The sequence below is a fragment of the Ochotona princeps genome, chromosome 27 (assembly GCF_030435755.1).
Source record: "Ochotona princeps isolate mOchPri1 chromosome 27, mOchPri1.hap1, whole genome shotgun sequence".
NCBI lineage: Eukaryota > Metazoa > Chordata > Mammalia > Lagomorpha > Ochotonidae > Ochotona > Ochotona princeps.
This window is the reverse complement of record NC_080858.1, coordinates 4,418,077-4,428,814: the sequence shown is the minus strand read 5'-3', so window position 1 is coordinate 4,428,814 and position 10,738 is coordinate 4,418,077. Positions and strand designations below refer to the sequence as shown.

At 37.8% G+C, this 10,738-nt stretch overlaps 1 protein-coding gene across 1 annotated transcript in view; it reads left to right on the top strand.

Annotated features, from left to right (window-relative positions):
- The first annotated feature begins 936 nt into the window (after positions 1-936).
- The window catches only part of LOC101517697 (pregnancy zone protein-like), a 43,850-nt gene continuing 34,048 nt past the window's right edge, over positions 937-10,738 (top strand). The window contains exons 1-8 of the mRNA XM_004599065.3: positions 937-1,069; positions 2,363-2,550; positions 3,197-3,388; positions 3,535-3,587; positions 4,158-4,178; positions 4,612-4,780; positions 6,431-6,515; positions 8,811-8,934. Coding sequence (XP_004599122.3) covers positions 987-1,069; positions 2,363-2,550; positions 3,197-3,388; positions 3,535-3,587; positions 4,158-4,178; positions 4,612-4,780; positions 6,431-6,515; positions 8,811-8,934 — 915 coding nt within the window. The 5' untranslated portion in view covers positions 937-986. The remainder of the gene's footprint in view (positions 1,070-2,362; positions 2,551-3,196; positions 3,389-3,534; positions 3,588-4,157; positions 4,179-4,611; positions 4,781-6,430; positions 6,516-8,810; positions 8,935-10,738) is intronic.

Genomic DNA, 10,738 nt, shown 5'->3' with positions numbered 1-10,738 from the left:
ATAATGATAGTCACATAAGGTCACACAGTTCTGAGGTAAGCAGATAAAATTCCAAACTTATTTGATGAAGAAACTACATTCAAACAAAATTCTCTTGTGTTTGATATTTACTGGTTCTGGTATAAAGTGTTACTAATATTGATTGTACTATTTTTTGCAAGGGGTTTTTATTGTATTCATTGTTTTGTTAATTTTTTAAATTGGCATTTATTAAAGATTTATTTTCACACTGAGGCTTGCCTTAGAGAACAGCCAACTGATTTTTTTGAGTTTAAATTTTTTTTTTTTTAATTGGAAAGGTGGATATACATAGAGGAGGAGAGACAGAGAGGAAGATCTTCCATCCGATGATTCACTCCCCAAGTGAGCGCAACAGCCGGTGCTGCGCCGATCCAAAGCCAGGAACCTGGAACCTCCTCCAGGTCTCCCACACGGGTGCAGGAACCCACTGCTTTCCCAGGCCACAAGCAGGGAGCTGGATGGGAAGTGGAGCTGCCGGGATCAGAACCGGCACCCATATGGGATCCCGGGGCGTTCAGGGCGAGGACTTTAGCCGCTAGGCCACGCTGCCGGGCCCCAAGTTTAAATTTTATTTTTAAATTTATTTGAAAGACTGACAGTGAGCCAAAGTGAGAGAAACGCTCAACCTAGAAAATGCTATTGTTATTCACAAGCCCTTTGCAAGTCCTTTTGAGTATCTTTAGTTATAAATGGTAAAGTTATCAATAAATATAAAAAAGCTTTCAACACCAACGTTACCTGGAGAAATAGAAAGCAAATACTAATCATCCTGAAGAAGATGTGGAGAAGGTCCCACAGAAGACTTTGTTTCACACCACAAGTGGTTAATATGTTACAAAAATGAATGTTGCGTACTTTACTTTCACTTCCCATTAGATAAAACAAAAACAAGTGAATCTGGAGCAAGAACAGAGTTCAAAAAACCAGGGGACCGGACCCATTGCTTCCGAAGCCCTCTCCACACCATGAGGGGGAATCTACTGCCCTTATCCATCTTGATCCTACCTTTTCTACTCCTTCCCAGAGATGCTTCAGCTGCAGAAAAACCGTAAGCAATATTCTAGAAAATTCTGTCACTCTTCTTTTTCAGGATGGTATCTAAAGCTTTATTTATCTATTGATTCCTTATGTAATGATTTGTTGCCACAAGTGCTTGGAAAATCAGTAAGCTATAGCTTGTGTAGAAAAAGATTGTTCCAATTCCAGAAGTCTTAGAAGCACAGGGCAGTAGTATTTATGAAAACGTCACCAGACAAATAGAATTTTAACAAAAACATAGAACAGCTCAGAAAATGGACACCATGGTTTTGGTCAATGTCTGCATGAATTGTAGAAAATCTAGAATTTGTGTGTCTATTAAACCTATCTTTCAGCTAACCTTCGGAGGCTGGCATGAGATCTTGGGACTATATAGATGAATGAAATTCAGATACTGTCCTCAATGAATCACACTACAAAGTTTCTCTATAGACAAAGAAAAAGTTGTGCACAGAAAATTGAAAATTTTACATGTGCATATGTGTGTAGCACAACAACACATATTTTCCATTATATATTAAATAAGGTATATATATATACACACATAAACACATAACCAGAGAAGCGGCCATTGCAGGATTCTGAGAAAATACTAACAAAGAAATCCTACCTCTTCCTAAGGCTTGATGTAACAGAATGTTCATGACCCAAATTCTGCATAGAGGAAAATTTTTTTGCTTTTTGAGATAAGTCCTATGAAGCAACTAGATATTTTCCAGCTAGACAAGGACACCCAGAAAGACAGCAGCATGTGCAAACAGGCAACATTACAAAGTACAGTGTGTTGGGTGGTTGCAGGTGAAAGCAAACGGGGACAGCAGGAGTTGAGTGTGTCTGAGTAGCCACTTGTTCAGTAGAGAAAAAAAGCAATGCTAATGTTCCTTCTGAAATGGAAGTGGAAAGCAAGCCAACTCCCTCCTACATATTAAATGTCGCTATTTTAGCTTTTTTGGAACAAAAGGATATTTGATATCATCCATTTGACATCCCAAAACACCTACCGACAAACTCTAAGTTCCTTCCCTGATGATTGTTTGTAATTTGTGAATGGTGAATTTTAATTGCTTGCCCGTAACGATTACAAGGAAGAGTATTTCCATGACAACCGGAAAAGTGCAAGGCTTGATATGAGGTTCCTTGAGTTCCTAGTACCTTCGGGGTTAGATTTTGAGAAGCTCCCTTCTGCTGTCCTCTGGCTCTGTCCTAAGGTTAGTCATCCATTGTAAAATGATCCTGCAAACATTGAGAAATAGCAGTGACTTTGAACTTTTCAATGGTTGATTCAGACTTCTCTACTCCATAGGCATTACCTAGTGTTGGTTCCATCAGAACTCTTTGCTGGCGTTTCTGAACAAGCCTGTGTTCTCCTTCAACACCTGAATGAGACAGTGACGTTGACCATGACTCTGGAGTATGGAACACAGAAGAAAAACCTCTTTACAGGCCCGGTGACCCAGAGGAACTCCTTTTTCTGCAGCCCTTTTCTTGTCAGTATCACCCAGGCATATGGGAGACTGGTAGACAAAGCGCATCATTAATCGATAGTATGTGTTCTGATTCCTCACAAATGGAAGCACCACCATAAGGAACCAGGAGAATGAGGAAAACAGTGATTTCCAAATTAGATGCTGTTCATGAAAATTCTACTGTATATGCTCAGGCCATACAAATAGCTCTAGGGAAATATATGAAAGGCAACAATACTTATAAAAAGGATTTCATTTTATCTTAAACTTCTGGTGAATGATACTCCTTCCATTGCAAAGATAAATACTGGGAATATTAAGATCAAGTCAAAGATTCACAAGGAAACTGTTCAATCACACTGGGTAGCATACTATAAAAGTAACATAAAATTATTGTTAGACTTTGAAAAATAAAGGTAATTAACCTTTTAATAATACTATATTGCTGTGAATGTGCAAGTATGCCACTTCTTTTGTTGTCATGGTTTGAAGAATTAGATCACTTTATTGCAATGACGTTTTCCCTTGAAATCAAATCAACCCATCGTTACTTAATACAGTCTATATATCTACTTAGAAAACTTAGGAGATCTAATTCCTTAGATCTTGCCTCTTACCAATTCCCTAGGGGGCTAACCAGGAACATCCTGAGCATCCTGACAGCTGGGCAGACGGGGCGCCTCAGCTCATTTCTTTTCTGCAGGTTTCAGCGTTGCCTTTCACACCTTCCTTGTCCCTCATCACGGTGCAAGTAAAGGGGCCAACTCAGCAGTTCATGCAGAAGAAACCAGTGCCCATCACAGAGCCAGACAGCATAGTCTTTGTCCAGACAGACAAGCCCATATACAAACCAGGACAAACAGGTAGAGGCGGACAAAACAAGAGTAACTGGGTGGGGAGTAGGGCTCTTCTTTATGTATTCTGCAGTCAGTCCTGAGCATTCTGGTAGGCTGCTCCTATCCTGAGCTACCAATTCCTGGGTTACACGGGGAAAATCTTTGTGTTTCAGTGAGATTCCGCATCGTCTCTGTGGATGTCAATTTGCACCCTTTGAATGAAACGGTGAGTCTGGGAACAGCGGATGAACTTGGGGAAAACAGATAAGAATGTAAGGTTTATCCCTTGGAAAACCTGAGATAGGCATAAAAGATATCAAGATCTACCATTGGAAAGATCTCGTAAGGCTACCTGTGGTGAGCTGGGAGGATGTGAAGGGTTGGAATCAAGGCAGTTCATCACCCACATTCTTAAATTCCTAGCAGAAGTTCCATTCCTGTATATTTCAATTCTTTTTATGAAGTAAAAGGAAAGAAGTGCACTTGGTTTCTTTCTTAAACAAAAGCAAATGCCACTTGCAAAACAGTCATCAACTTATTATCTAGGCTTTCTAAAAATCTGATAAAATTTCCTTTCTTTTGTCATTTGACAAAAGAAAAGGCATGACTTCATGAGAGGGGTACATCCCAAAATTAAGTATGAAAAGGACTGTGAACCAAATGGGACATTTCCTTTTTTGGGTAAGAAATGAAGAGGCTCACTTGCTTTGATCAATAAACTCCATTAATATTGAGCTCATGTTTTTTTCCATGTTATATCACATGCTCATTTTATTTCTTCTTTTTTTTTTTCCAGTTCTCTGTTGTTTATATCAAGGTGGGTACACTACTATACAGTTCAATTGGAATACGAACCCTTGCAAGTTGTTAAAATACTCCTTTCCCATAGCTTCCCCCCTATTTGCACCAAAATTAAATAAGCATTCCTTACATTCTTTGGGCAAGATATAATTGGAGGAATAAACATTTCTTGAGATGATGCAGTTTAGTGACTTATTGTATATTTCTGAGCAAAATGGATATGCATAATATCAAAAACTGGTATCAGTATGACACATCATCTGTAGTATTTCTTAGTTGGTAAACTTATTGCTCTTTGTCCATCATTCTTAGAAAACTTTGCTGAATCCCTTTACAGTAATTTACAAGCCACTCAGCTCCCAATAAGGTTCTGATCTGAAAAGCTGTCCCTTTATCCTGAAAGTATATGTTTTCAGTGTTTCCATGAACTAACAATATTGTACCTACAGAATCCCAAGAAGAATCGCATTTTCCAGTGGCAAAGTCTCAAACTGCAAGGGGGACTCACTCAACTCTCTTTCCCACTGTCAGTGGAACCCATCCTGGGTTCCTACAAGGTTGTGGTGCTGCGGCAGCCAGGAAAAAGAACAGAACACTCCTTTGAGGTTCAGGAATATGGTAAGAATTCTTACATAAGGCATTTGTGACATTGAACTAGTTGATACTGGGGAATTTTTGCACATTGGTAGCAAGCAAAGGTGTAGCATATAATACTTTAACAAAGTTCTTATCCACCTGAGTATTTACTAAGCACTTTTCATGAACTGTCTCATTTAATGTTTACAATTGCCCTCTATGGAAGACATTATCCCCATTTCAAAGAAATATATAAGTACATGAAAAGTTAGAAATTTTCCCAAATCAGTGAGTTATAAGATTTTTGAATAATACTCTTTGGCATTGAAGCATAACTTATTAAGACAATGTTGCATCCATATGCATTATACACCTGCTTGTTACCTATATCTTACAACTTTAAGTATTTCTTGGGATTATCTCACAGTACTCTTTAACCTATTTTGCATCAACTATGATTCTTAAATTATAGTAATTTAGTAGCCAAGTAGACGGTAGTTCAACTAAGTAATCACCGAAAGTATAACATAACTGAGTTAAATCAGACAAGTAATCTTACATATTCTTTAAAAACTATTTGATGGGGACTTGGTGCGATAACCCACTGGCTAAATCTTTGCCCTGCATCTGCCAAGATCCCATATAGGCACTGGTTTGGATCCCAACTGCTCCATTTCCCATCCAGCTCCCTGCTTGTGGCCTGGGAAAGCAGTCATACCCGTTTGAGAGGCCTGGTAGAAGCTCCTGGGTTCAGATTGGCTTAGCTCTGGCTGTTGTGGCCACTTGGGGAGTGGACCAGCATATGAAAGATCTTTTGCTCTGTAGATATATCTGCCTTCCCAAGCAGAAAAAAAAAGTTGATGAAAGAGAGAGAAGAGGTCTGTGTTGTTCCAGGACAAAGTTAGGACCCATGAACTCAGTTCAAATTTCTCAGCTGGGGATGACAGGGACCCAAGTACTTGAACCATTGCTTTTTGCTTCCTGATATGAATGTGAGCAGGAAGCTGGAATTGAAAGTGGAAGCAGGATTAGAAATCAGACACTACAATCTGGGATGTGGGTGTCCTAGCTGGCATGTTAAGTGTGTGGACAAGCACATACTCCATGCGAATTTTCTAATGTAAATTAAGTATTTCATGATGTGATCAAGGAGTTCTGTCATAACACGTGATTTTTGCAAACTATCCAGAACTATCTTTATAATCCAAGAATAAAGTTATATTGTAGGATTAGCAATTTGCACAAGTGATGGGAGCTGGGCTAAGAGCTCTTACCATGCATAGCTACCACTTCAGCAGGCCCAAGGCATCTATCTGGTGGTGGGCCTCAGAGCTCCATTAGTCAACAGAAGCTGCGTTTGGGAAGAAAAGAAAGAGTAAGGACACACAGGAACCCACTGCACCTGCTGTTACCACAGCTATGATGATCTTGTGTTTAACGGCTCTGTATTTTGACCTCTCTACACATTCGAAGCAGAATGCAAGAAACATGACAGAGATAACAAAGTACAGAATGCTTACAGTAGTGAGTGACAGCTCCTTGTTGGGACGGTCCCTGGCGTTCCCCGCTGCAATCCAAGTGCTTTCTTGTGAGCCTGTCTGACAAGGTTCTGCAAGAGTCCACTGCTGGTATTTAACACAGTCCGCTGCCCGCTCTCACCTCTTTTTCTCTGCTGTTTTTTCAACAACACAGTTTTGCCCAAATTTGAAGTCAAAGTAAAAATGCCCAAGACGATTGGTATTCTAGATGAAGAATTTCCAGTGACCGTCTGTGGATCGTGAGTTTTTTCATTTAAAAAAAAAAATCCCACTTCTGTTTTCTACTTTTATTGATGGGTTTGTTGGAAATAATGGCTACTTAACTTTTAATTATTTTTTATTAGAGTGTGAATTACTCATCCAACTTGTTTAACACGCTCCCACTCAGGAGCAAGAGATGGTAGCATATGACACTTTTAATAATATGACACTTCTAATAATAAAATCATTTACTGGATATTTGAAATGACAGCGTCAGAGAGATAACTGTATTCACAAATAGTTTTAGTTTTACACTAATCTGTCATGTTGGGAAAATTATCATTCTTACTTTATGATGAGAAAACTCTCACATAAAGACATTTTTAAAACTTAATTCAAATGATCCTAGATCATTCATGTCAGGCCGCAGTTAACTACAGCAGTCTGGCTCTGCATTTGGAACGCTGCACCACTGTTAACGGGAATGCATAGTATGAAAAAAATAAGCAGTTTTCAATTTAAAAAATCGTTATTTCCTATTTTATTTTATTTTAAAGATTTATTTATTTTTATTACAAAGTCAGATATACAGAGAAGAGGAGAGACAGAGAGGAAGATCTTCCGTCCGATGATTCACTCCCCAAGTGAGCGCAACGGCCGGTACTGCGCTGATGTAAAGCTGGGAACCAGCAAATTTTTCCAGGTCTCCCACGCGGGTGCAGGGTCCCAAGGCATTGGGCCATCCTCGACTGCTTTCCCAGGCCACAAGCAGGGAGCTGGATGGGAAGTGGAGCTGCCGGGATTAGAACCGGCGCCCATATGGGATCCCGGCGCGTTCAAGGCAAGGACTTTAGCCGCTAGGCCACGCAGCCGAGGTCCTATTTTATTGTAAAATAGTTCAAATAACTCAGAGAAACGTGAAGCAGAGCTCTGAAAGCACATGTGGAGCTAATGTTTTCTAACATTTTAACACACATCCTGTTTTTTGAAAGCAGAAGTGAATATATTAATCTACATAATTTGGGACTCACAGAAAAATCATAAAATGGGGAAGTAAGCATAACAATATATATGATTATATATAATTAATATAACAGTGTATGTGTATAGCACTATGGAGCCTTATGTATCCCAGACACTGTGTTAAACGTAATCATTAAATTATGGAGCTCACAGCCACACTTTCTGTGTCACTCTCTGTACTACCATCTCAATCTTCTTTACTGCTCCTAATTTCTTAAAGCATAAAAAGGCATGGAAAAATCACTCGGTAGAAACCAAGCATGTGCTGTAGCTGAAGTCCTGGAAATACATGGTAGAATTAAGAATATACACCAGAGTCGTTTCTTCCTCAGTTGCCTTTCAATTCACTAGAGCCTCCTCCACATACGCACAAGAAACGTTGCTAATGCCATGAACAACATCAACATTAACGTCCTGATTTTTTTCCAAGAAGTCCTTTGACTAAGGCTTAAAGATGAGACTCGAGAAAAATTGCAGTTTAGCAAATGATTTATTAGTACTTTAAAAAGCTCATGAGGAAAAGAACAATAGAGGAAAGGTTGGGGCTCTGACCCTAATCCCTATCTAGTTCCAAGTAGGGATATGAAAATAAATTGCAGGCTTCAGTGTGCTTCAGGAGATATGGGAAGTTCTTAAAGCGCTGATTCCCTGGCCTTACCTACTAACCTAAATAAACATGAGTATTCAGGAACCTGCATCTCACTGCATGTATCAGGTAATTTCCATGTAGGTGATGGTAAGGCACAATGCAGGACCCATGCATTTCAGCATTGCATCATATTGTCTCATCATATTTGGCTGAATGAAACGGAGTCATTAGGGTATTGTCACATATCATATTTTTGTTGTATAGCTACTACTTTCCCATCCAACTGCTCACTTATCCTTTTAGAACACGATTGAGTTAGGTGGGAATTGCACAATTACTCTCTACATAACCTTAGTTTATTTTTTTTTTACCCTAGAGCAATTCAGACACTGTTTATGTTAGTAAAATTGTAAGGGAGATAATTTGACTGCAGAGAAAGAGGGAAATGACAGAGTCTTAGAAACAAAATTCAACTGAAATTGGCGAAGGGTATGAGGAAAACTAAATTGGTAATTTTCCATTTGGATTAGTTTCAAAGGTTCTGTTAAATATTCTTTCTTTGTTAAGTAGTAACATATGTGTTACTGTTTGGGTATGTAGGGCACATTCCCAGAATAAATGCTTCCAAGGTAAATGTATATAAATATAAAATGGCTGTATGAATGGATGCAATCAGAGTTACATGAGATGTATTTTTCCTCTGACCATTGTGTTCTTACAGTTACACATATGGAAAACCCGTCCCTTCTCTGGTGACCATTAATGTATGCAGGAACGTCATCCAGCAACCTTCCTTCTGCCGGAGCAATTATCCACTAAACGTCTGTGAAGAATTCAGTCAACAGGTATGTGGAAACTGCTTTCCTCAGGACACCAAGTCCATATCTTGTTAATAACATAAAATAGCATTCAATAAAAATTACAGTTGAACCAGTGTCAAGTAGAATCATAGAAATATTGGAGATTAATTGGAATTGTTAGGAGACCACTTCAGGGGTGAACTCACAAATTTATACGGATAATTCATTTTGTCTGTTTTGCATCTTCTCCCTCCTTCTTTTGGTTACTTGGGCTAATGGTGAATCTATTTCATTGACTTTCTCAAAGAATCAGTTCTTTGATTCATTGATCTTTTGGATCTTTTTTTGGTCTCTATTTGGTTTATTTCCTTCTTTATTTTGATTATTTATTTTTTTCCTCCTAATCTTGGGATTGTTTTCCTGTTGTTTTCCTAGCTCCTTCAGATGCATGGTTAGCCAATTTACTTGATTCTTTTCTAAACTTCTTGACATCAACATTGATTGAAATGAACTTTTTTCTTAATACTGCCTTCATTGTGTCCCGTAAGTTTTGGTTTGTTGTGTTGATGTCTTCTTCGTTTCAAGCAGATTTTTGTTTGTTTTCTCTTTGGTTTCTTCAATAACCCATTGTTCATTTAGTATCATATTTTCCCGTTTTTAAGTATTTGCATATCTTCAAGGGTATTTTGACTTATTGGTCTTCAGTTTCATTCCATGACGTTTTGAACAGTTAAATAGTATGATTTCAATTTAAAAAATTTGCTAAGGTTTGTTTTATAGCCTAAACTGTAATTAATCCTGGAGAAGGTTCCATGTACTGATGAAAAGCAAGTATATTGTGCATCTGTAAGATGAAAGGTTCTATAACTATCAATTAAGTCAATTAGTATTATTGTCTGAGATCTGTTGCTTCCTTGCTGAGTTTCTGTCTCACCGATTTATTTATTGAGATTAATGGGGTGTTAAGTTCCCCCATTATTATTATATTGGAGTCTATCAATCCATTTAAATCCATTAAATTTTGTTTTACATAGCTAGGTGCCCTGGTATTTAGTGCATATATGTTGATCATCATAATTTTTTCTTGTTGATGGATCCTTGATCATTCTGTGGTGTTCTTCTTCATTTTTTCTAATGCTTTTTGCATTGAAGTCTATGCTATTTGATATTAGAATGGCTACACAACTTGCTCTTCCTTTCCATTAGCCTGAAATATTTTTTCCATCCTTTTGCTTTCAATTTCCATGTGTTTGTTGGTGAGATGTGTCTCCTATAGGCAACAAATAGATAGGATCTGTTTTTTGATCTGGTCTGCTAATCTTTGTTTTTTGAATGATGAGTTTAAGCCATTTATATTCACATAGATAACATGTGCAGGCAGCAATTTGGCCATTTTAGACATAGGTTTTTGGTTTCTTTCAGAGAAATAATGATAGAGAATAACTCAGTAAAACCCTAATGTGTGAAAAACCCAGCCATTGTAAGGTTAGAGAGAAGGCAATTATTGAAACTACTGAGTTAAAACAAATGAAAGGTCAAAGTAATAATGACATAAATACATCAACATTTTCAAGAAAAATAGAATTAAAATATAATGTTCACTTCACTTTCTTTTGGATGCCTCCCCCATATTATAATGAGCATCAAGATAAATATTAATATCCTGGTAAACATAAGAGGACTCTAACCACAAAATGTTCAGTTTATTAAGGATACTAGAACTCATTTTTAAATTTCCAAATAGTTTATGACATCTCTACAAAACAAACTCAATATGATTAAATTTTATACATGGTTAGTGTTTTCATGTAGAAGTCCACAAGGAAAATAAGTATTAAAACATGGATTC